General features: G+C 34.0%; 2 protein-coding genes across 12 annotated transcripts in view; one reads left to right on the top strand and one right to left on the bottom strand.

Moving 5' to 3' along the window:
• Evi5 (ecotropic viral integration site 5) overlaps positions 1 to 27222 on the bottom strand; it is a 66805-nt gene that overhangs the window by 26245 nt on the left and 13338 nt on the right. For 10 of the 11 annotated variants that reach the window (XM_036365976.2, XM_036365968.2, XM_036365974.2 and 7 more), the window contains exon 2: positions 13983 to 14026. The gene's annotated coding sequence lies outside the window, so the exon portion shown is untranslated. Of the gene's footprint in view, positions 1 to 13978; positions 14027 to 27222 lie in introns of all 11 variants that reach the window. The other variant, XM_036365957.2, reaches the window with a different exon arrangement.
• Positions 7168 to 10265, top strand: Sk1 (Sphingosine kinase 1). Its single transcript, XM_014232922.3, has one exon. It carries the CDS (start codon positions 8060 to 8062, stop codon positions 10058 to 10060), a length of 2001 nt encoding a protein of 666 aa, XP_014088397.2. The 5' UTR covers positions 7168 to 8059; the 3' UTR covers positions 10061 to 10265.

Below are 27222 nucleotides of genomic sequence, written 5' to 3'. Positions count from 1 at the left end.
ACAAAAAAAAAAAAAAAAACAAGGAGAAAAAAACAAAACAAAGCATTGCAACAAACACAGCAACAACAGGGTTTTGAAACTGATCTTGTTAGTGTTGGTGCCGTTGTTTATTTGTTGTTATTTGATAATTGCTAGTTTAGCTTTAGCTACTGGCTATGTCGACGTTTCCAACTTCGATTATATACACACTACACGCAGATGAGCATATGAGGAGTGAGGAAGTGAGCACTGTTTGCAAATCATATAGTACGGATAGCTTCCCTATGTAATAGGAACTATGTTTTAACAAAGGAATGAACAGGGTGTTTTTGTTAGAGACACAAAATTTCCTAGAGGGAAAATTTCAAACCAGCTGTTAAAAAAAATTTGTTTGACATTTATGTACATACATATGTACAGATAGTGCTAAGCGTTAGAGATTAGTTAGTAGAAAAGAATTATACCAACTGTTCCAACAAGATGGACGCACTTACGTTGCAACCCTGCGCTAACATGTCGTCTGACGCATGTGCTATTATGTTGCCCTTCTTTCTTTAAGGAGTTATATCCTTAACTATTTAAGAATATGTCTGCAAGAGGATTTTTCAAAATTCAAATGATTTTTGGCCAAAAATTCAAATGATCTGACCCGGCATCCAAACTGGTTCGGATGGAACTGAAACCTTAAACAAGTTTTTCTAGAAACTGTCATTTCTAGAACTATACCCACGATTTTACAGAATCTAATAAACCGAGATGAAATTTTTAGAGAGTCTTCTTTATAGACTTGTCTATGCCCGGAATTAGACATATCCCCATTTTTACTGTTTTTAAAAAATTGGAAACAGTCACATAAAATGGTAGAAAAATTGTTTTTTTTTCAGGAAGTCGCCATTTCGTGAAAAAGTTTTTTTTTTAATTTTTCATACTTTAAGACATTGCGACATTATTCTAGATTAATATTTTGTTTAGTTTCAGATTGCTAAGAGGGTTGAAATCGTGGGTATGGTTACTTGTCATTTGTTTTGAGAATCCCCACTTTATCAGCTGCTTATTTTTGAACGTTTTAACTTCTATATTTTTTGGATTTTTTCCTGTCTTTTTTAATTGTCTTTTTTTCAGACACTTCAAAAACTACCTGAAATTCGTGACTCTAGAATACCCCATAAACTCGATAACTTTGTTATTGCTTTACATGTAAATTTTTTAACGAGAGAGTAGCGCGTATATGTAACGAGCAGAAAAGTGACAAATCGAAGGCAGCTACAGTTGGAAATTTATTTCCAAAACCCGCATTATACGTGGAAAACTTACATTTCCATTTTTACCATCAAATGATCTTCAGCGATGAGGCAGATTTTTAACAAATAATTCTATAGAAACTCTCTAGGCTTGTTTACAGCTTCGGTGGAAAAAGTGGTGCAAAATTGAGCCGAAATTCTGTTCAACCACTCAGTTGGCTATATCATGCATTCTTCCGTAATTAATTTAAAATAAAAGTTCTAGATCCAAAAAAAAAACATCCTTTACCTATTTGAAAAAAAAAAAAATGTTTAGTTGAAAGCGATGCTGAAGATTCAAAAGTTTTTTTTTTTTTGCAAATTTTAAAAATTATAATCGGGTATTGCTATTTTCAAAATGTAATATATGAGTGAAATTCGCAAAATTTTCTTTTTACAATTTGATAAATATCTTGAAGGAGATAAAGAGTTTTCTAATAAATAATTTTCACTAAATTAGAGAAAGCAGTTAGATTTCCTACAGGGATTTCAAAGTATGCATGTATGTTCACGATTGTGTGATCGTTGATTGACTTTGAAACAATACAACAATAGCAAACGACATGCATAATACATAGCTAAACTAGAACACTTGGAACGAGGGTTTTGCTAATTTGAGTGTGGGTGATACAAAGAGTTCAAACGTCAAACAAGTGCTCTTTTTTGCGAATACTTATATAATAGAATACTGAATGAAAATAGTTGGATAAATAGATATTTAGTGAGTGGAATGATTTTTCGCAATATCAAATGTATGTGAACAACTGCCGAGAGAAATTTATTGTCTGCCTGATAAAATGTAATTTTTCTCTTAGCGTTTAATAAGAATATTTTCGACTTAGATCCACACTCATCTTTCCGCTCAATTTGCTTTTATTTTTCTTAATATCGAACGTTCGAACGAACATCTGATATTTTGTTAGGCAATCGCAAAGCGTATTGACATTACGCTAATTTTAGATTGGTGGAAGAAAGATAGATCTAACGGCTAACAAGGTTTGGAGAATCAATTGCAATATTTTTTATAAAGATCATTGATAATATTTCATAAACAATATTTGGTCAATTAGTGTCCATATCTAGGGGCCACTTCGAACTGGCAGAAAGCAGAATGCAAGAACAATACATAATACAACCTAGAAATGAAGTAAATGAAAACAGATATAGCACTCTAACTTGAAATTTTCTTATCAAAATAAAATCTCAAATTGCACTCGAATCGAACACATGGAAAGGGTTCTATAGTAACAAATACGTTCTATTGGCTGAACAATATATGGCACATTTCCTGTAAAAAGCACTGCCACTCAATGACAAGCACAACGAATTCCAAGCCAGTTTAGAAGTCGCATAAACTTTTAATATTAAATTAATATATTATATTGTATTCAGGTACATCTAACATTATAAACGAAGAGGTACATTCTAAAGCATCAGAAAACGGTTATTTGTATATATGTACATTTGTAGCAAAACACACTTGAAATTTATTGGCTAATCGATGGTTTTCCTGCAATCGTTTATTATTCAATATTAACAGATGTTATTTGCTAATTTATTGTATCTACTTGTTAACTACCCAAAATATTCAATTAATACTTAATCCTTCATTTCATGATGACAAACATTTGATTGATTGGTTTATCTACAATATATTTTTAAGTATTTGAGTTAGTTAGAACCGCATGCTTTTTATCAAAATTTTGGGGATATACCAAGGGTAACAAGCCAATTTTTTTAAAACTTGATAATCGGCGTAGGAATAAAATGATTGAAACTACTTCGGAAATCTAAAATATTTTACTAATATATCACTTTTTTGACGAAGGACTCTACACTAACGGTGGTGTGATTGAGTTCAATTATACATGTTACTAAAAAAATCTGATTTGTCTAAAATCCAAAAACTTGATTCGAATCCATTTTTAATTAATTGACTGTGATTCTGTCTGGTGGACCATTTTGCATGACTTCTAAGACAATAATAAATAGAACACAGTCACTAAAAAGCTACAATAGTAGTGACAGTTATCAGATTTCAGGTGAAACAATAACAGGTCATTCAATCTATGTATCATCCTATGAGCTTTGTGAATGAACTCTTACGTACAGTAACATTCCTTATGTGGCATATGCCCTTTCAATTAAAATCACATTGGTAAGTAACAGCTCTAATGTGAAAATGTTCAATTTGGTGGGTTCTAGAAACTGAACGAATATAAAAAGTTAAACATTATAATAATTTAATCGCCCAGCTCTGACGATCTTCTATATGATGTATAGGTAGGAGAACTTAAATACTAATTTTTTTACAATAAAACAATTTGAAAACAATAACAATAATTAACAAATTTTCTATGTATGTAGGTGTAATATATTATGCACGTGCATAAACCCATACATATTAAACTTATGACTATTTATTTAATGCAAACAACTTAAGTTTCATTCAGAAAATTGTAGAGAGTGACACATATATATCCCCACTCTTCTGTTTATACTAATAATTATATATATATATGTAGAAAAAAATTACTTAATCACTTAGAAACATTAAACTGTAGTGTGAGATTTGCCTTATGTAATATTTAATGATAACAAATATACATACATATACATTGTATATATATTGTATATTCATATACATTTGTGTGTATATTTTAGAAACATTTACCGACGTACTATTTAACAAGCGTATAAATATAAGGAGAAATATTTAATATTTCCTTATAGTTACGCCGATTTGTTTCTCTTTCTGATATATTTCTAGCAACGTGTTTTCTATATATTGTCAGAAACAGCCAGTTTGAATTCTAGCTCAAGGTCTTTCTATTGTTTCAAGGTCGCATAGAATTTATAACAGTATTATTTATATATTTCCTATATACCGTTTATAAAATACTAACTATATATTTTTACAAATTTTTAAAATTGCCAAAATATTAGGTCTAATTGAGTTGCTATTGAAAGAAGGCTCATCAATAATTTGAATTAAAATGAAACGAATTAAATAAAAATGATTTGCTCCAAAGAAAAATAAATAAAGGGACGGTGAATACAATGGCAATATAACTTTTTTTTATTTTTACTGAGTGATAACTAGCATTTATTTGACTGTGATTTTGAATGCATGGTCCAGGAAATCTAAATGTGTAAGCATTCACACACCTCTTTAGCAAAATTTATTATCCGCCATGCAGTCCAGATCTTACCAGTTAGTTAGAGAAGTACATAAATTATAATAATGATACATTTTTTTCCAAAGAAAATGTTGTCTAAAATTTTTTTTGTATTAATTTTTGGATTTCATTATTTTTTTATGCTAAATTGTTCTCTGAAATTGAACAAGAATTGGTCAAGTAATTTATTATTAATCAAGAGGAGAAAAATGTTTACTTTTCAAATTTATAGTAATATCTAACGAAAGTTTTCTATATTCATATAAACCTATGGGAAAATGGTTTTTCAAAAAAGATCATAAGTAAAATGGTGCGAAAACAATGATGTGAAAATCAAACATTTATAATAACACCAATTTGTTTGGACGACGCAATGCCGTTCGAAATACATAATTTTCCTAGCAGTGATTAATGTTTATTAACGTCACGGAATTATTTTGAACACAAAGGAAAGCCGGTTGGTTTTTTATAATATTCGTATCAGAGGTTCTCGTTTGAAAAATGTATGTTGATGTAAGATGTCGTAGTGTTAGCGTTTTCTAAACAATCGTTAAATCTTTCGTGAGGCGTAATAAAATAGTATTATTTAAGAGAAAAAAAGTAAAAAAGGGATCCCATAAAAAGTAAATTTTTTACACTACAATTATGAATTTTTGATTAAATACATTCAATTACCGAAAATTAAAAAGAAATATTCTTTTATTAAAAAATGAATCATTGCAAACTTCACTTCTACAGTCAAAAACTTTCTTCGCTTGAAACTCAATTCTCTTTGTTCTTACAGCGTCGAAGTACTTTAAACAAAATTTTACCCATAACTAAATGGCCGCATACATATTTATATATTATATTAATATATTATATGTGGGCATTCAAACAGCTTTGTGTATTTATCGGCGACCTTAACCGAAAGAACCCATTAAGCCATGAGTGCCGTCCAATAAGTATGTGCATATGTATTTACACTCCGGCACTCGAATTATTATTCCAGTTAAAAGTCAATACAAACAATACTCATGCTTGCTCAAAAGTACTCGCGTTTCAAAACAGCACACACACATGCAGCCGTGTCTAAATAGAAAATAAGCGACACAGAGACGATCGAGTCATCAAATGATGGCAAACACCTTAACTCAAACCACGAGTAATAACTCAATTCGATTTTGATGGAGAAAAGTGTCGACAAGTACACATCAGTATATATGAATAAGATCGATAGCTTCAATAACAATTTTAAAAACGCTTTTAGATTTTTTTAAAATAAGAAGAAAGAAGAAAAAAGAAGTAGAGAAGAAAAATATATAATTTTTTTTCATAAAGTATGCAGATTAACTTTGGATCTTAAGAAAGGGTTAATTCATTTAGACGGCTTACGGAGACAACAATTGTTATCTAGAATTTTTAGATAAAGACCGCAAAACTCAAAAAATCATGTTTGACAAAACACGTGATGAGTCTAGTAGGTGACCTTATGTTCGTAGGCCTATATGTTAGGATACTATTGTCATTAAAACAATTTGCAATAGGTATTTGAGGTAGCTTACTAAACTTCAAAGAACAATAGATGTGTAGCAGATAGATGTGTAGCAGCAGTTAATTTCCACAATTTCACCCCTTGTCCCTACCTCTTCATTTTCCTATTTCATTCACAATCCGAAGTCATGTAACCGTTGCTTAGAAACCACTGAAAACTTTTGTTTGAGGAGCGATAGTTCAAAACAAGTAATTGCTTTCTAAGTTAGAATCTGAGACCTCTGATCAGTGTTTTTATATCCTGAGCAAGATATATTAAGTTTGGCACGAAGATTGTAACACTCAGAAAGAAACGTCTATAATATACTTCTACGTATATGTGTGTATAAAAATGATCAGCGTGACGCTTTGAGACGTGACGTTGATGTGAAAATAAACTTTTGCAAGAAGAGAGGATTAATAATAAAGTTTTTGATACAAACTGCTTTGATAGCTCCCACATTGTCGAACATATTCAGGTTAATGCACAATCAACCCCAAAAAGCAGATGCTTCAGACACCCGAAATTTCAGAGAAACGACAGCGAAGAAGAGGAATGTAAAATCAAAGGGGTATATAAATTACATCTTTTTACTAAAATCATCCTTTCTATCACGTATGAGCGTTGCTCAAAGCGCCGCTCAACGTAATAGTTGACGGATGGGAGGGTTTTGTACATAAGGGATTAAAGTTTCTCACTAACCTCGTAAAGAAGGATACAAATCTGCATATAGACTAGAGCTGAGATAAGCTGATTGATAATGTATTTATTTGTTGAGCTTAACTGAAAAAAAATACTGACAGTTTTTTGAGCATGCCTGGAAGAAATAAAGTTTCTATCTAAACACAAAATTGCTTTTTTCAATCGCTCTCTCTCTCTCTCTCTCAATGCGACGTATTGTACTATAACCAAATTCCATGATTTTCTCATCGCAAATACATAATGTAATTGTTGATTGATCATGGTTCAAGCACATGCATATCATAGTGACTTATCGATATAAACACTGACTGTCTATGATCTAGGAATTCCAAAGAGCTTTGCGGAGTCGTATACCGTTTCTACTGCTGTTTCTAATCATTTGAAACGGAGTGTACAACACAATAACGCTTGCGCTCTCAAGTTATGAGTGAACAACAACAGCACAATAAAATTGCGTTGCGATAAACAAAAAGTTAACAACAAAAAACTACGAGCTTTATATTAGCGTGAAACATTGAACAAATCACACATTGGAAAAAGCTACGCTCCGAGGGTCCGCATATGTTTACTGCCGTATAAGATCAGCAACGCTTCAACAGACGAAGGTAAGCTGGCTGGCAGGTTGACTGGTTCACAGATAAACGGGTATTATACGGAAATCACTGGGGATGTATAAATGATAAATACAAACGAGCACAAAGTGAAAGAGTAAAAGTTGAAAGGTAGACGAAAATAATGGTGCAGAAGACAGTGGTAAATAGTAAATTAAAGATTAACTATTATTGGCAGCGCATAGAGCGCAACGAAGAGTGTCACAACCAACATACAATTGTATGTATAACAGCAGAAAATAGCGGTAACGCGACGCTCTAAATTTGAGAAGAGCATGTTGGCGTTTTGGTGGTCAAACAACAAAAGACGGCCAACGAGGCAAATCTTATCAGACTACGGTGTGCCAAGCTGGCGTTAGATAAAGAATACATACGGCACATATATAACGGTTCCGTTTCATTTGATTAGATTTGGAGAAAAAATATCAAGAATCGTAACTAGGCGGTAGTAAAAATTAACAAACAAAAAAACAAAAATAAAAGAAAACAAACTGATAAAAAATATTTCTATCAGCAAATTGTGAACTTTCAGCACAGGTGTTAGTACGTAATGTAAATCGGTGGATTACGGTGTTGTGCTGTGTGCCAACCTCGCAGGTAACAAAGCAGCGAACAAAGTGCAAAGAGAGTGTAGCGCAAACTCGAAAAGAGCACGCAAAAAGACTGTTAAATATTGTGAATAATTAAATGAATTACTTAAGCATTGATTGAAGTAAATTCAAGAAGCGCAGAAGAATCATCCAATAAAGCAAACTAAACGAACTATACAACCCATTTAGCTAGCAACTACGCTACATGCGCAAAAGAAAATTGTTAAAAGATCCGTGCAAATCCTTTTGTACCATTATGAATCCTTGCCGGAATATGTCACTCGATTTGGCTGACACGAATTTCGTGTACGACGATACGGCTGCCAGTACTGTAAGCAGTCCGTTGACACCCACGTCCAGCGTAGCGAAAATCTCGCCCACTGGTGTTATCGAGCTAAGCGAACATTTTTACATCAACAACAACCAGAAAGCGCCCATAACGGTCGAGGTAAAACTAAATGCCGAAGGTATATATTTGCGCAGGGAAACCGGTGGAATAGATGAAATCAACGAGCAACGTATACGTATGGAGGATATTATAGGCAGTAGTTGTGGGCCGTGTTTGAAGAAGACTAATCGCGGCGCTTTATCCTCTTGTCGCCGCATAGATGAAGAATCCGAAGTAGATCAGGCAACACAAAAGGACATTAGCGCTTATTTACATATATACGCGTACATAAAGAACGAGAAGAGTTCGATGCGGCGTGAGCGCACCGTGCGCATAATACGTTTCCGTTCCTTCGATACGTACGAGGAGAACTTGAAGGTGGCCGAACGTTGGCATCATGCGATACGCATTAATAAAGCTTCTCTTAAGAATGAAACGGTCGAGAAACAATTGCTGATTTTTCTAAATCCCAAATCCGGTTCAGGTAAGGGACGTGAAATGTTCCATAAACAAATGGCGCCTGTGCTGAAGGAAGCAGATGTGCCGTATGAATTGCATGTAACTGCACATCATAATTTCGCCCGTGAGTATGTGCGCAAACACAACGATCTCTTGAGCAGTTATAGTGGCATTGTGGTCGGATCGGGTGATGGACTCTTCTTCGAAGTGTTGAACGGCATAATGGAACGTGAGGATTGGCGCGCAATTACACGACAATTGCCGCTTGGCATTGTACCCTGCGGTTCGGGTAATGGTTTAGCGCGCAGTATTGCGTATCTATATAAGGAGCCATATGAACCGAAGCCCATATTGTATGCTACATTGACATGCATTGCTGGCAAGTTGGCGCCGATGGATCTGGTGCGCATCGATACTGGCACAGAGGGTAAGGCTTGCGAGCTGTACTCATTTTTATCTGTCGGTTGGGGTCTAATCGCTGATGTTGATATCGAGAGTGAACGTTTACGTTCAATCGGTGCATCACGTTTTACTTTTTGGTCTATACGACGGCTGATTAGCTTGCGCACCTATAAAGGCCGATTGTCATATATACGTTCTGAACGTAAGGATGGCCGTAAGACTTTTGGTACTCGCGTTTCTACGGTGTCCAATGAAGAACGTCGTTTGCCACCAGAAGTACAGGAATTCTATGATATACCAAATCCCCCGGTGGGCACTAATGATTTCCACCCAACGACTACTAACACCAACCAAGACGATGACTTTGGTGATGCCATATCGCTGGATCGTACGAGCTTCCATTCCAACGTTGATAGCTGGCATTCGGCTGTCTCGAAACGCACAGCTTACTTCTCGCTTAACGACCAAAGCTTACGCACACGTCGAAGCGTACTCAGTCGCCTCGAATCGATCAATGTGGAATACGAAAGTCGTCGTCCACCATCCACAATACCGTCATTGGATTTGCCAGTGCCTACAGATATTTGGCACACCGAGGAAGGCGAATACGTTATGGTTCATGCAGCCTATACCACCCATCTGTCCACAGATTGCTTCTTTGCGCCTGATTCACGTCTCAACGATGGCATCATCTATCTCGTTATAATACGTAGCGGTGTCGGACGTTCGCAGTTGGCGCAATTTCTACTCGCCATGAGTTCAGGCACACACCTGCCGAAGGAGCCGAATAAGTATATTGAAGTGGTGCCGGTACGCGCTTTTCGCATCGAACCGAGTCCCGATAGAGAGGGAATTATGGTGGTGGATGGCGAACGTGTGGACTATGGACCGCTGCAAGGTGAAATATTGCCGGGCATGATCAAGGTCATGGTGCCGAACGGAAATTCCATCGAATAGCGCACAAATTACTCCAGTTGATGCCGAAAACACATATACATATGTGTGTATATTTAGTGAATATATTTAGCTGTTTTTATATGCCAAGCATTTCTTGTTCCCATTTAGTTATTATTATTCTAGAAGTATATACGAATGTTATATGTAGAAGCATACATGTAGACATGGAAATATCAAATAAAAATACATGAATGTGCTACAACAACCAATCTGTGTTTGTGAACTATGTAACAGCCGAATTGCCAGTTGTTCCACTTGGTATCGGGAAGTGATAACAGACGGCTGATCGATTTATTATTATTGGCAAAGATTAGATTGCAGCTATTAACATTCTCAAGATTCCGTCAAAAAGTATACAATTATATATTTATATAGCTTATCAAAGAGCAAAGAATAATTTTCCCGTAATATTTATTTTTTTATAATTTATTGTGCGCAAGGTAATTTGTCAATTTGATTTATTCAAAGGAACTAAGTATAAAAGCGCTTATTGATTGAACAAAGCCGCCTGCAAGTATGCAAAACTTTTCAATAAACTTTAAATATTTAAGTTTATATTAAGTTCGGGTGTAACCGTGTAACATTTTATAGTCTTGCGAGTTGCAAGGGTCAAAGCCGGCGAAATGGAGAATGAAAAGTGTTGCGAAAGAACAAGTTCAACATTCATTATTCGACGAAATCCTGACTGGATGATAATCAAATTTGGAATTTTATTAAGTTATATTATAGGTAATAGACTCTAGACAAATGTTATATATAAGATATATGATAAACTCAACCCGATTTAATTTATTGAGGTGATGTGGAAAACGACAACCAGAGAATGGGAATTCATTATATTAGAGATATGAGGTTTATACCAAAGTTTCAGTGCTAAATCATTAATATAATTTTATAACAACATTAACTTTTTATGGTAAGTTGGAAAGTTGCACATCACTATACAGGGGAGGCAGAGTGTTGCATTACCTTTGACATTGTTAAGGTATACTCGAGAACATTTTTCAATAACTCACACACTGACCGATATATTCTTCATATGGTTTGTAAAAGTAATAAAAATCATTTTATGTACATATCCTATCTACGGAGCAGTATCTATTTTTGGCATTACTACATATTGCTAACGGAAAAAATACTCTCTGAGTTTCATTTAAGTACCTCGCATACCATAACCAATATAGAAGGAATAAAAACAACCGGAAGTTTAAAAATCCAGATATTAGTTGCATGGGCGCTGGGCAAAATTTCACCCGATTTAATCAATTTTAGGCACACAGTACACCGTTATTAGGAAAATATGCCCACTCAATTTGATTAAGATAACTCACATATTGGCCGATAAATGCGGTATAAAGTCAACCGGAAGTTCGAAAATTATTATATTAGGTATATGGGGGCTGAGAGAAGTATTGACCTGTTTCAATCCACTTTTGACATACAAACATAATAAGGAAAAGATTCTCTTCGAATTCCAATTATACACGAAGTTATTGAAATATCGACTGGCAATATCGTCTATTTACAAACCTTTTCTTGTGTGGCTTCAAGTCCAAAGGCTATATTAATTAATATCTTTGAATGAAAATACATATCTGTCAATACTGCATATCTGTGAACTGTGAAAACGAGCCTTCCAGCTCGATAAAATTCCTGTAAACTATATTTTTTATATCAGACTACCAGACATGTGATTTGACAGTTTTTGGTTCTGCTAACTCATACCAAACTGTAGAGGGCCTACTATCTGTTATCTCAATAGAATGGGTATACAAATTAGCTAAATTTAAAACTGTTAGGGTTCTCTAAGATATACTTGTACTAATACACACACCGTTGCAATGGGACCCAAAAAACTACCATCTAAAACACAATTGATTTTCAATAGGTTAAACAACGGGTATTATAGAACGAAGCTACGTTAATCGTTTGGACGTCGTGATCGAAATTAGGCCAAATTGTCAGACCCAAGACATTTAGGCAATATCGTATAGATTCAATAAAACTTTATTTAATACCCATATCTGGTATACGCATGACATGACAGTATGTGTGTATATGAAATTTAAACATTTAGTTATCTAAGTCAAAAGTGTGATGGCAAGTGTACCATATCTGTCGGTTGAATTGAAAGCGGAAACATTTACACTCCTCCATCATATACACATGTAAGTATGTAAATATATACATACTTATGTAAGCATAATAAAGTTTTATAGGAAAACATATATGTAGGTATGTCAACATACAGCCATGAAACACGTGAGTACCTGTTGAACCATGAGTGTTGCAAATGATAATTTATTCTATACTTTATCTTACGAGGATAGTTTGAATAGTCAGTAATATTTTTACCCTAAAATACTATAATATTCTTATTTCTGCAAATAATGTTGGTATTTATGTAAATTGAAAACAAGAAAAAACGTTAACTTCGGTTGCGCCGAAGCTATAATACTCTTCACAAATACAAAGGCCCCTTACAAGAACTTGATTCCGAACGTTCAATTTGTATGGCAGCTATATGATATAGTGATCTGATCTGACCAATTTCTGTGGAGAATAATTTGTTGCCTTAAGCAATAACTTGTGCCTAATTTCGTGAAGATACCTCGTAAAAAAATTTTTTTTTGTTCAGGGTATAAAAAGAAATAATAATTTTGGGTTCGGCTAATAATATTATAATATATAAAGCTCGTCACTCTAATCATTTATATCAATATGTATGTATCTCATCGACGTTTCCTTCTGCGTGTTACAAACTTCATGGCAAACTTTGTGGCAAATTTAATATTTGAGAAATATTTGTTTACATTTTTTCTTTTTATCGCTTTTTTATTATTGTTCAAATTATTTATACAAGTGCACATACTATGTACATGTGAACAATTGACATCACTAGACCAGACCGATGGGCGGATAGAGTGAAGAAATGCGGCCGAAATGAATAAATAAATTAAATGACACATTCTCGTCCAACCAATCAAGCTGACTAAATTATTGAAAATAGCTAAACAAAACTAACTAACGGAAGAACGCAATGTACGAAAGAGAGAATTGCTGCGACAATGTCGGTGCATATTTCCAGTCTGATTCATTCATAAACAACAAATATGAGACCGTGTTGACTAGATGATGTTTAATCGGCACACATACATACATACATACATGTGGTCATGCATACAAAAAGGCGTAGCTAGGAAGGGGTCCGCTTAAGCAGGCTGGATGCCCTAATAGCAATTAAAATTGATAATATATGTTTGAAATTGACTTCATATTTCATTTGAATCTCACGACAACTAAACATGTGAGGAGGGTGTAAATTAATTTATGTTATAATGTTTAAAAATTTTAACTGATTTTAACTAATTATGCCTGGGTTCGACTTATAGCAATAGGAACGTGTCGATCAACCTGATTTTACCTTATTTTGATGATTTGTCGAAAAATTGTTGAATTTTGTGGTGGTAGGATATCTTGAAGAGACGAATTAACATGAGATTGAAAAAGGTTTGACCACAATAGATAAATTGATGACAATCGCTGCAAAATACTCTATTTTGAGGTTAGTGGAATACATAGAACCAGGAATCAAATACTTAAAATATTTTTCTACAATGAAAAATATCTCATCAAGTTGTTATATCCACAATGATTTAAAATGATTTAAAAAAAATCTATGTTTTGTTGAATAGATACATGCTTATGCATTTGAGAATATTCTCTGGAAATTTGAAGATGATCTGACCAATGGAAGCTGGCATTTTGCCAAAAGTCAAAATTTTGACTAGGCGATCATTAAGTGACTATTATAATATAATGGTAGTATTTTTTTTTTGTTTGCGGATTTGCGATAATTTTAAATAACCATCAATAATATAAAATTTTCATTAAGTTCTTATTTTACAATTTACTCACTTACTGTTATGGCAGTTGACAATTTCATTGATTTAATGAAGAGCGAACCTTAAAAAAGACAAAAAAAATCATTAATTTATGTTTCTCTCGAAATGTGATGAACAAACATATTTTTAATATATAATATAAGTAATATAATTCATTCACTATTAAGTTAAACTTTACCCCTCCATAATAATTATCTGCTAAGCCACTGCACTAAAATAACGATATAAATACCTACATACTCACACATCAACCCGTTGAAACAAATTTGATGGTATTTTAGTAATAGCAAATAATAAAGCTCAATGAGTTCAGTAAAATATTTATATATGTGCACTTGTTGAGTAGCAATGTATGTATGTATATCTCGAAGTGCTTACATGTGGAAAGTAAAAATTGAGATCGCGTGCAGGCTTGTTGAGTTGTTGGGCACAACCCAGTCGAAAAACTGACGAAGCAAGTTAAATGCGGAATGAAAAGAAGTGATTCATACAATGACTCTATATTAGAATTTGCCCAACTTATTCCGGTGAACGGAACGGTAAAACATTAAAACTTTGTAGCGCTCTCAGCTAAACAATCGATATAAAAACTATAAAAGAGAAACTGTTACAAAAATCTCTCCATTTTCCATTGAGTTTGTAGTAGATCAAATAATAACCGATCGGAGTGTTGAGCATTGCTAGCCATTCACTCAAAAGGAAAGGTAATTAATATTTAAATGTATGACCTACAAGTCTTAGAATGACTCAATATTAATCGTTTATTGTCCAGAGGCAACGTTTACTAGAAATAATATTCTCAGGGCGATTATCCATTTTTATTAATAAAAGAGTTCGAGCCAATACCAGCCAAGTGATATCTTTATAAACTGATCAAAAAGTCTATATGATGCTACAATAGCTTTTTTAATGTGATCTTTAAACCGGAGCTTAGAGATTATGCAAATCATTGTTTTCAGTTATCTGGATCAATACTTTAAGAACTCTGAATTACTGTTAGGTATACAAGTAATTCATAATAACTTCAGTCGGTGAATACCTCACCAAATATGAACTTGAAAAATACTCGAGAAAAAAGAGTCGTCAATCGCCATCTATTTGTTGTTTGAGTTTGAGGCTAATTTTAATAGCAATTGACAGCTCAATAAAATTGGCAAATATCTCTACAAATTTTATACTAAATAAAGTTTCAGGCAGGACATTTCCCTGCGATTAGATTTCTTTAATATAATTTTGAAGAAACCGTTCAGGTACAATCTTTTATTCTTATTTGTGAAGGGGCAGTTTATATGTTAAAGAAAAGGATTTGTGAGTGGTCTTTAGACCTATATACATATGTGTGATCCAGCGGGTTAGAAACACTATTTATAACCAAACATTTCCAACGCTCATTCATTTAGTATCATGCAAAATTGGTCGTCATGTTAAAAATCATCCAAAAAATTTCTAGTCATTAGAATTAGATATTCACAGCAAAATATCTCACACTTTTCAAAGTTTTGCAATCTTTACTTATCGATATAAAAGATGACGCACCCGGTATATTCGTTAAAATTTTATTATATTGCTTATAAACTCCGTTATGCCATAAAATTTGACATAGCTACCTAATAAATATATGAATTTTTCAAAAACTCTACGCTTTACGATTCTACAGTGGCTGAAATTAATTAAAAACGAAATAATACACATATGGTATATATAGTAAGGATAGTATGTATGTACATATGTACATAAAACAAGTAAGGAAGGGCTAAGTTCGGATGTAACCGAACATTTTATACTCTCGCAAGGTCAAATGGTATACTCGTTTGAGATTTCTTTGTGGATTGACTGATATTTTCGGTAGAAGGTCAACTATAGGCACTGGGGTCCACATATTTAGTACTTAGGGGTTTGAACAGTTTTGGTTCGATTTAGACAATTTTTGGCCGCAAGGTGGCATACTTTAATTGCATTATTCACGCAAAGTTTTACCCCGATATAATCATTTTTACCTGATTTGCATAGTGGAATGTGAAAGAATCAGATGGAATTGAAAATGGTGTTACATGGGAAGTAAGCGTGGTTGTAGTCCGATTTCGCCCATTTTCGCACTATGACATAGAAACATGAAAAGAACGTTATGCACCGAATTTGGTTGAAATCGGTTGAGCAGATCTCAAGATATGGGTTTTCACCTAAAAGTGGGCTGTGCCACGCCCACTGTCTAATTTTGAACGCGGTTCCTATAAAGTCATCTTATACCATCTCAGAGATAAAATTTAATGTCTCTGGCGTGTTTAGTGCTTGATTTATCGCGCTTTTAGTAGTTTTTAACAGTACCGTTATATGGGGAGTGGGCGGAGTTGCCACCCGATTTCAACTATTTTCACACCGTCAATAGAAGTGCTAAAAACATTTGCTTCCAGTGAATTTTGTTATTATAGCATTAGCGGTTTAGGAGATATGCACATTAAACCTATTAGAGGCGGGACCACGCCCACTTTTTAAAAAAAAATTTTAACTGCAGATGCCCCTCCCTAATGTGATCCTGTGTACCAAATAACAGTCTTGTATCTTATTGCGGAGCTTAGTTATGGCAAGTTATTTGTTTTTGATTAATGGCTTTTTGTGGGCGTGGCAGTGGTCCGATTACGCCCATCTGCAATACCAACCGTCTCACGGTACCATGAAACATGTCTACCAAGTTTCATAAAGATATCTCAATTTTTACTCAAGTTAGAGCTTGCACGGACGGACGGACGGACGGACAGACGGACGGACGGACAGACAGTCACCCGGATTTCAACTCGTCTCTTCATCCTGATCATTTATATATATATAACCCTATATCTAACTCGATTAATTTTAGGTGATACAAACAACCGTTAGGTGAACAAAACTATTATACTCTGTAGCAACAGGTTGCGAGAGTAAAAATATTAGTATTTTTGCGGTAGTCGCGGGAGTAACTATTGTCACTGCAGAGAAATGCAACTTCTTACACTTTGCACTTTAATTTAATTAACCGAAGCATAAACGCTTGTGCATTGTGGCTTTGAAGGAATAAAAGGTAAAAGGTAACAGTGGAAAGCAAACGATAGAAGTAAAATGTTTAAACATATTACCAAATATATATTATTACACACGCATACATAGTCTATATATTATACTACTCGTATATACTTAAGTACATGTAAGCAAGCCTATTTTGAATACAAAATAACACTTCTGTGCTTACATATAAGCATATGTATACTATTTACACATATATGTATTACTACATACTCGTATACATCGATGGATGTGTGCACATTCAGGTAGTTGTACGCAGAAATCAAACGATATTGATTAGTCATAAACCTGATGGCGGCCCGTTGACTTATTAACTTTTTTTTTGTTTTTTTGGTGCAGCTTTTTTGTGTCGTGTAACGATTTTGTTGCTGTTGTCATTGCAGCGTTAAGCAATTTGGGCACGAAATTCAATATTCGAAAAGACAAACTGAACCAAACCAAATTTAAGCCAAAATACCTGTATATGCACACATACGGCGCGTATATACAAATATACGCACAAACGAACATACACAATTACAAAAAAAGTCGACACATTCACCGCTGCACCGGCGAAGCAATTGAACTGTGTTGTATTGCGAGTTGGCCGAAGAATTCGGTTAAACTCATATACAAAAGTGTTGATACATATATAAAAATATGAATATATATGTGTGTGTGAATGTTCTGCAATTTGGTTCGTACCTGTTTTGGATTGACACCGAAATTCCAACACAGAACAGAGCTTGATTTCCCCTTGTATTTTGGCAAGTTTTGAATCTGGCTTGCGGCTGCACAGTGGGTTGTGATGCGAAAATTATTAATAATAAAAAAAAAAATATTTTGTAATTGGTCTAGGATTTTTAAAAAATTTAAAACTTTTGCCTTAACATTTGTATATGTATTATGTACGATTAGCTTCGGTACATAAACCTTTAAACGCGTTTTTCTCGAGACTGTATTTTTCAAATCGGGCGACGATGGTACTCGGAGACTATGATACGAGTATGTATCCACTTGAATTTGTACTTTATTAAACTATGTAGACTTTTTTGTTATTACTGCAACTTTCTTTTATAAAAATTTTTTAAATGTTTTTTTTTGTGCGAAAATTTTTTTACAGTTCCGAAATTCTTTGAAAAATGTATGTAGATTACGATCCAATTTTTTTATATTTTCTCAGACTGCACGATTTCATAAAATAACCATCAGGAAATCAGTTATTCAACACGTGAGTTTTGAAAGAAGATATGTATGACAGTATATGTCTATTTTACTACATTCAGGATGTGCTAAGCAAAATTCTTCTCCCCTGATTATTATAAGATATCTAACATACCCACTTATACAGTTTGTGTTCAGCTAAAGCGCGAGAAATTATTATATTCTCAATGTGGGTGCTAGGTAATAATATGGGTCAACATATCAGGTATTGATTGTAAAGCCCAATTTGCTAATATGTTTCAAAACCTATTATATAGAAAGAGGAAACGGTATTGGTAAAATTTCGCCTATTTTAAAGGTCATGCCCATAAGAAGTGGATAGGTCCACGTATATTAACCCATGTTGCGTACTTTGATCTAAATAGTTGAGTTGGTCCTTCGATCAATTCAAGTTATCTATTTTATTTGATGACTAAATCATAATATTGTGTTTTACAGTATATATTTGAAAGGTTTTTCGTTCCTCCCTTGATAATACTAATCTTATTCTAAATATATTTTCATATTTACAAAACTTTCAGAATTTTAAATTGAGAAAACAGATGGCTGCAGTATGGTTCGTTCGACATAAAGTATAATGAATTTCCTTTGCACATCATTTATTTAAGTCAAAGCGAACTTTTTGCTTTTCAGCTACTAGAACGGTGTTGAGGCCCTCTCGTAGATTGGCCTAGAAGCCTCTGTTTTGTATCAAAATATCATTAAAATATGAATGCATTCGATGACATGTTTAGTAAAGCCTGAAAGAGAGAAAGTTGATTCCTTTTTCCTAATAAGTTTGCTACGAAGTTTGTAATACCCTGAGGGAAGCGTCTGAGACCCTCTTAAATATATATATATGTATATACAAATGATCAGCGTGACAAGCTACTTAGCCATGTCCGCGTGTCCGTCCATCTGTGTATATAAGTACACGCGAACTAATCCCTCAGTTTTTAAGATATCGCTCTTGAATTTTGCACAATGCCTTTTTTTCCAAAGAAACTGCTTTATTGCCGGAACCACCGATATCGAACCACTATAGCATATAACTGCTATACGAAGATCTTGTGTGAAAAAGTTTTTTATTTGACTAGATATCGTCAAGAAATGGATTATTAATTCTCTGAAGAAATTTTGCAGATCGGATCACTATAGCATACAGCTTCCATACAAACTAAACGATCAAAATAAAGATCTTGTAAGGAAACTTTATTATTTGTGAAGTGTATTATAGCTGTATAGGTGTAACCGAAGATAACATTTTTTCTTGTTTTTTACAGCATTTAGCTGATTGAAATCGAATTTCGCTTTGGTCGTTCCGCAGTTTTTTGGTCTTTCTGACATTTTTCGTCGTTGCGTTCGATGTCGAGGCAACTCATATTGTTTTTGTTGCAATTGTAATTGTCGTTTAGCATTTTTAGCCAAAATGCTCATTTTGGTTCTGAGCATATGCACGCAATTACAGCCATAAGTACGTACATACATACATGGATATGTGACATGGCTGGTCAGCGTTTATTTAAGAGCACATGTGCAAATAGACCCATATATTAATTTATTTGTATATGGAGCTCCATTTGTGTGTCATTTTTTGTTTCGTCGATTTTGTTTTCTCTCCAGTTTCACTATTCTATTTTATATTTACTTGTTTCGTGTTCACTTGTTTAACTGCCGCTTTCACGGCTACATGCGAGTTTACTATAGAACAAATTGCTATTATTATTCTTAGTTAAGTATGTACATATCTACGGATGTATGTACAAGTGTATTGTATGTGCTTTTAGTAAATAAATATGTAATTGAAGGTACCATTCTGCTATTGTGGCACGACAAACATTAGTAGGCTTCAGTTGGGAAGAGTAAAGAAGGTACGATATATTAGCAGCACATATTTACACATATCTTCTTTCCACGTTGAATGACCGAAATTGTTTATGTTGGCATTTTAGGGTTCTCATATGCCTTAGCACGTCCCGCGCAATCCCCAGTATACGAAAGTCATGCCATGAAATAAAGGTGTGTTATCGTAACATATGTACATATATACATAGTTACACGTAATGTGTGTGTCTTTTATGGGCAAGAGGCTGTGCGCACATGCTCATGAAAAGCCCAAAGTAGAGCGAAGCACGCGCATTCGGCACACAAATGGCAATGCCTCATTCAATACGTGTTGGTGTAACCAAGTCAAGGATGATGTCAAAAATTTTGTATGCCCATGCTACAGCCATAGAAGGATACACACACATACACACACGTGTACATTTTCGTTAGTTTCCTCGTCGCATTGTCCTTTTCTCGTTTATTCGTTTTACCTGTCCTTATATAATTATTCATTTTCGTTGTATAATGCGAAACCTCTTCGCTTTGCAGTCACCGAATTCAGCAAATGACTCCTTTTCGTGAAAGGCCCTTGCCGCCTTCTTTTCCTTCAAGTACAATTCATAGACTCAAGTGGCACTCACATTAACCTCAATGCCGAAAGGGCCGGAAAGTTTCAGTAAGTTTATTATAAATATTTTAGTAACGGAAAATGCATTCCGCTAAGGCAACAAAATTAATGTTAGAAATATTATAGAAGAGAGAGAAAATGCGAGCATATAATTTGACCAAATAAAGTTATATTTTTTCATAGGCAAACCTGGCACTAGTTAGACAGGTTAAGGCCCTATGCTTTGTGTACCGATCGGGTGTAACTTGGAACATTCATAATTTTAATCAAGATTCGTTGCAGAAATTTAGAAAGCTTTCACCTTCACAAAAACTGTTACAATTGATTTTCAAAAGCGAATTTTTACCAGAAAAATCATTCGTCATAGACAGGAACAAGTAGTAATCACTTGGCGACTCTTCTGGACTATAAGTTGGATACGCAAGAAACTCCCAACCAGGCTCTCGGATATACAGGCGAGTCACTATCTTATGACCTGGCGTTGTTCTTATGGAACACGGCGATTGCCTCTTTCAGATGATCCAACTTTCAACAGTACAGCTCCGAATAGTAGATGATTTTCTTCGTCACCGCTGTTTACAACCAGCCTTATTTAAATGGTTCAAAACCAAAAATGGGTAATCGAAACAGTGCTCACATGACGGCCGGACGATTTCCATTATTTTATCGATAATTTCGACGACTGGTCATTCAGAGCATGCTGCATCTTTGAAATCAAAATTGCGTGGGATTTGTTGTTACAGTATAAAGACCATAAGCACAATACACATTTTCAGACGCCTGGCTTGCCTTGTTGTCTTTATCGAAGAAACACATATTGCGCCTTTCCTGGTGCCAATCAAGTAATCTCCAAACTGTGTTGAAAAGTTTTTTTAGTATGAAATCTTATCTTAAAATAAATCTGTAAAAATAATAAAAATAATGGAATTCTTTTTGCAATGACTGAGTTTTGTTTTTTATTTTAATGACAACAAAACTAAACCTCAAATTTTTCCCAATGACCAGTAAGTTGTTAATACCCTTTGAGAGCCCCAAGAATAAATAAAATATGATAATTCCGAATATATTATGAAAATATTTTTAAAAACATATTAACCATGTTCCACACACTGACACAACTAAATTGCTAAATGGGTGTGTCCATTTTCCAATCAACCCTTTTGTGCTCTGCACAACTCGTACTCGTATATTTATTTGCTCACTTTTCAACTTACATTGGTTCACTGTGTAGGAGAACAATTTACTATAATTAATTAGTTAATTATAATAGCATATTACACAATATTTTTGCTTATATGTCAACATCTACATACATGTGTATTATATTTGCTCTTATTGCAAAGATTCTGAGTGATAACAGGCTCCATTGAGTGCTGCTCTATGGTATATGTAGGTTTACTCCTTATCGCCCACCCACCGTACTGTCACTTTTGACTTTAACATTTTGCTCATTTCGATATTTATTTTCATTGGCTCATTCGCTTTCTCGCACATCTGCCAGTAATTTGCCAAGTAATTTTTCATCTAACTAATTACAATTAGCATTTGTTGTCAGCCTTGATTGTTATACTAAAAGTTTTTCATGTTCACACACATGATGTGGTATAATAACACATACTTGTACATATGAATTTGTACATTTGTTTATGTATGTATGTACGTATTTATTGTTTATGAAAATGCAAAAACATTGAGCGGTAAAACCATTTCCATACCTATAATTATATTTATATGTCAAGGCATGTTTATTAACTCCATTGTTTATGCATAAAATTATTGTAGTATTATCAGCAATATAGCTGATGTACTAAATATTTGGTGAGTGTCGAAAAAAATTGACAGATGTTGATAAATAATATGTATGTATGTATATCTGCATATAAAATTTCACTTTGTCGCTTAATTATTTTAGAATTATAATTTAATATAATTTTACTGTGGCTGTAAATTCGAACGAATTTTTCTGAAATCAACCATAACGAGTGATTTCTAAGTTGATTGTAAACATCCGAATCCAAAATATTTGAGGTTATAATAATCTAGCAGCATAAATGCTACACATAGAGTCAAAAGCTTACATATATCAACATCTAAACTAAGTAAAGCATCTCAGTACTGTCGTTCAGTTTTTCTAATTGAGAATTTTTCAGATATAACAGATAGAACTTTTTATTAAAGAGTTTTATATTCTAGGATTATTTAGTGATTTTCAAAAGCCTTAATTGCGAAAAGTAAAATCAAAATTTTATATGAAAGCAAACGATAAAACACTTTATTTTTTGTCGGAATTTCATATTCGACGGCTTTTTTGTGCTCAAAGGCTTAAAACTATTCTTTAATTTTTCCCGCATCATCACGAAAAGTCTCCTCTAGTAAATCCACGTTGCCATAAGTCAGTCTATCTACCAAGGTTTATCCGAAAACTTTGCTTTCACCAGATTTATTATTATTATAAATATTTTATTTAGTTGGTATGCCTTTAATATTCTAGCTAAATTTTTCTCTTTAATACAGGCATTATTTTGAATTATTCAAGATCGATTTCATCAGAGTGGACTCTTTTTTACAGCACTTGATTCGTTCGTCGTGCGGAGACGTCTAGAGCATCTTTCTATCTAATTAATGTAATAATTTCTCTATAATTTTATGCACTTGACTTATATATTTTATAAACACGTACGAAAGGGCTAAATTCGGTTGTAACCGGACATTTTATACTCTCGCAATTTGCAATTAAGAAACCCCGCAGATTGACCAATATATACGGTATAAACTCAAGGAGATAATTGAAAATACGAATATTAGGTATATGGGGAATAGGGGAAGTAGTGCTCTGATTTCATCCATTTTAGGCAAGAGACAACGCTGTTATTAGAATAAGATTCTTTATGATTTCTAATGAAAGATCGAAAATATTTATATTTGATATATGAGGGCTGAGAGAAATTTTGACCCAATTTTACCCATTTTTGGCACAAAGGCATGCTGTCATCACAAAAATATGCGCTCCAAATTTCCATACTACACCTCGCACCGATATGTCGGCACTGGGATCCATATATTTGGTGTTTGCGTCCTTAAAAAGTTATAGTTCGAGTTATAGTTTGATTTCGACAATTTTTGCGCGTAAGATGACTATTTGTGCAAAGTCTTATTTTGATAGCTTCATTGGTGTTTGATTTGTATCCTATAAAATGAAAGAATCAGATGGAATTCAGAAGTTTTTTACAAGGGACGTAGGATCGCTCGTTTTCACAGTATATGATAGGAATGTTCGAGTAACCTCACACACAAAATTTTGTTGGATTTGATTATGTAGTTACTGAGATATTTGATTTCACAGTGAGCTATCGCACTTTGAGTAGTTTTCAACAAAACCGTTATATGGGGAGTGGGCCTGGTTATTATCTGACTTTACCCACTTTCACAGTGTATAAAATTTTTTTAAAATATGTCTTCTCAGGAAGTTTGGTTGATTAAGGTTGAACCGTTTGGAAGTTATGAGCCTTAAACTATTAAAGGGCGAGGCCACGCTCACTTTGAAAAAATTTCTAGCTCACAGGTGTCCTTCGCTACTGTGATCCCTTGTACTAAATTACAATTAAAAAACTTGACTAACAGGATGGGCTACAACAAAGGGAGCTAATGGAGACACAAGAAGGAAATCGGTTTCAATATATTGAGAATTACCATAAGTTAATTTCAAACAATTCAAATATTCGGCAATATAATTAAAAGTGGTAAATAAATAATTTTTGAAAACTTTAGATAAAATAATTATCATTTTCAAAAATTTGGAAAGCTTTCACCTTGGCTCTACTTAATGGATAGAGCTTTTTAATATCAAATATTTTACAGGTATTATGAAAGTCCATCGCTATTATGAGGAATGCCTTATATTTAAAAATTTAGGGCTTATAGCTATTTTAATTATTTGGTCGAGCTTACATTCGAATTGCCTTGACAATGATATGTCTCCGTCTAACCACAGATATGTATTTTCGGAAAACTTAGAATGTCCAACGGATTGTTTAAATTAATTGCGGTATTTCAAACTGAATATCTATTGTAAATTATTTTCTTGAGCGATTTGCGGTATTTTTGTTGTTATACAGCCAAGTCAACTCTCAACTCATCCGAAATATTTAAAAGGCAAACATAAGTTTTTTTTAAGAACCACAAAAGTGGAAAAAGTAAAAGCAACAAATTTATGTTTAGAAAGCACCCTATTTCATAATTTTTGAACCATCAAGGAGCCATTGACTTTTTGAAAGAAATTTACGCAATTTAAATTACAAAAGGGCCTGCATATCTACAAGCTATATAGCAATAAGCGCATATCTTCAAGTCCAAGTATTGTAGTTTGATATTAAAATTGCGTGCGTGCTTATCGCAGCCTTCTTCTCCTGCCAGACTCTTGCTACGAGGGCGGGCCACAATTCATGGGTGATTGCACTTCTGCGCCACTTTAATTATTAAGCAAACGAAGAAACGCGTTAATTCTTCGCAGCGAGCCGTAATAATTGCAAGAGAACTTTAATTGAAGTTCAGCACGAGGGCTTTTTATTCAAGCACACCAAAAAAATTAAAAAGTGAAAAAAAAATAAAAATAAAAATAAGTTTCGTAAGACTAAAGCTAGACAAAAAACAACAAAAAAAGTCTAAATTTTGTTTTGCAATAAAATGTGAGAATAAATAAAAGCAATAAGTATTTTTCGAGTGGTCCGCCGACGCCAAAAGCAAAGCTGTTTTTCAAACTAGGGGAACCTGCATACAAACAAGTGGAATGATAGTGGCGTGCTAGGCGCAACGTGAAACGTTTTAGGTGTTATCTGTAGAGTAAATAAAAACGAAACAGAAAAAGCATAGAAAAAAATTAATAAAAAGAAATACAAACAAAATGCACAGAAAAAATCTGTTTTATTTTATTTAAAATAATGAGTGAATCGAGGGCAGTTTTACATTTCCATTGCTGATATCGACATACCCAGTGAAGTAGTTGATAGATTCGTCTGGGTGTATTTTATCTGTTTGCTTCATGCTTTAACTATTGCAACAACATAAGTATGTACATACAACGACGAGACATAGCACAGCTTTATCGAAAGTCTCAGCCATCTAATATTATTGCCTATAGATGGAACAGGCACAAAAAATTACACCACAATAGCGCACTTATCCAAAGCAGTATAGTTACATCTATTATAGGTATATTAGTAGTATTGTCTTGATATTCAGTATTCGATCTAACGGATCAGGACAACGCCAAAATGTTATTTTATGATCCAACACTGAATACTGTATACGATGGATTAATAATATTTATATGAACTTTAAATATATAAAGTCCTTTACATATTACGGCGAATCAAATATACAGTGACTATGTTCACTAAGACTCGTCGTCCCTACTCGAATAACATCGCCTAAATTACAATGTGAATTAGTAATAATAAGAAATAATATAAGGTCTAGTAAAATGAAATCCATTATTTTTCCATAGGGGGCTTTATTAATCCATATCTCGCGTTGTATAAGTGTGATCAGATTACGCTATGTGGCGTTAGAAATATAAGAATTCATACTAAAAAAACTTCTCAGACAGTTTTGTAATTGCTTGACTCGGTATTATATGAACACGCGTCAAAGATGGATCAGTAAAGTTAATATGCGCCGATGAAGCAAAAACGCAAGCCAGACGGCTGAAAATATGAGTAGTATTCATGGTCCTGATAACCAATCACGAAATATCGATCAAATAATGGAAATTGTCGAGTCCCATTGTCATGTAAACACTGTTTCGTTTATCCAGGAGCTAAACATTGCACAAAAACCTTTTGTAAAGGTTACATTTAAGTAGGGCTAAATACAAAGAAAAACCAGTTAACGCATTTATGAATCAAAACAAAAATCGATCCATTTCTAAAAAGGTTGAAAAGTGGGTGACTTACGAAAACGTTAAGCGTAAAAGGTCTTGGTCAATCGCGGTGCGCCTACGCCATCCTTGGGCAAACCAGAATTGACGGTCGGGAAGATTTTGCCATGTGCTTGGTCGGACATATGTTGACAGTATATAATTAAACCGTCTGAAGGGGAATTGTGTTCCATCAGGACAACGCCAGTCCACACATATCGATAGTGACTCGGGTGAAGCTCAGGGAACTTGGTTGAGTTATAGGATACATACTAAGTGATTACTGTCTATGGCTATTCCTAACTAAGTATGACATATAAAAAAATTTAACGCAAAAATGATGTGTTTCTTTTTACTAGACCTTTTATCTCCGAGGTCCGTAATGCAAAGAAATCAGTCACCGAAACAAACTTGTAATATTGTAGGTGCAAGGAGTTAAACACAGCCTCGTAGAGTTTTCAATACTTGCTTTGAAAATTGCTCAAGGGCAAAAATGCGGTTAGTCCTGACTTTTCTAAAATAGAGAAATCTCTAAGTCACATCAAATTTTAGACTCTAGCTTCAGTGGTAGAAGGAGAAAAAAGTTTAGCTAGACAATAGTCGTTTCGATAACATTCTACTACGAAAAAACATGACATCTAGACAGCAG

Source organism: Bactrocera oleae, chromosome 5 (genome assembly GCF_042242935.1).
Source record: "Bactrocera oleae isolate idBacOlea1 chromosome 5, idBacOlea1, whole genome shotgun sequence".
Lineage (NCBI taxonomy): Eukaryota > Metazoa > Arthropoda > Insecta > Diptera > Tephritidae > Bactrocera > Bactrocera oleae.
Note: the sequence above shows the minus strand (reverse complement) of the source record. Positions and strands in the feature narration are given on the sequence as shown.

Coding starts and splice junctions, on each gene's coding strand:
- Sk1 (XM_014232922.3), top strand. CDS start 8,060: ATGCGCAAAAGAAAATTGTTAAAAGATCCGTGCAAATCCTTTTGTACC.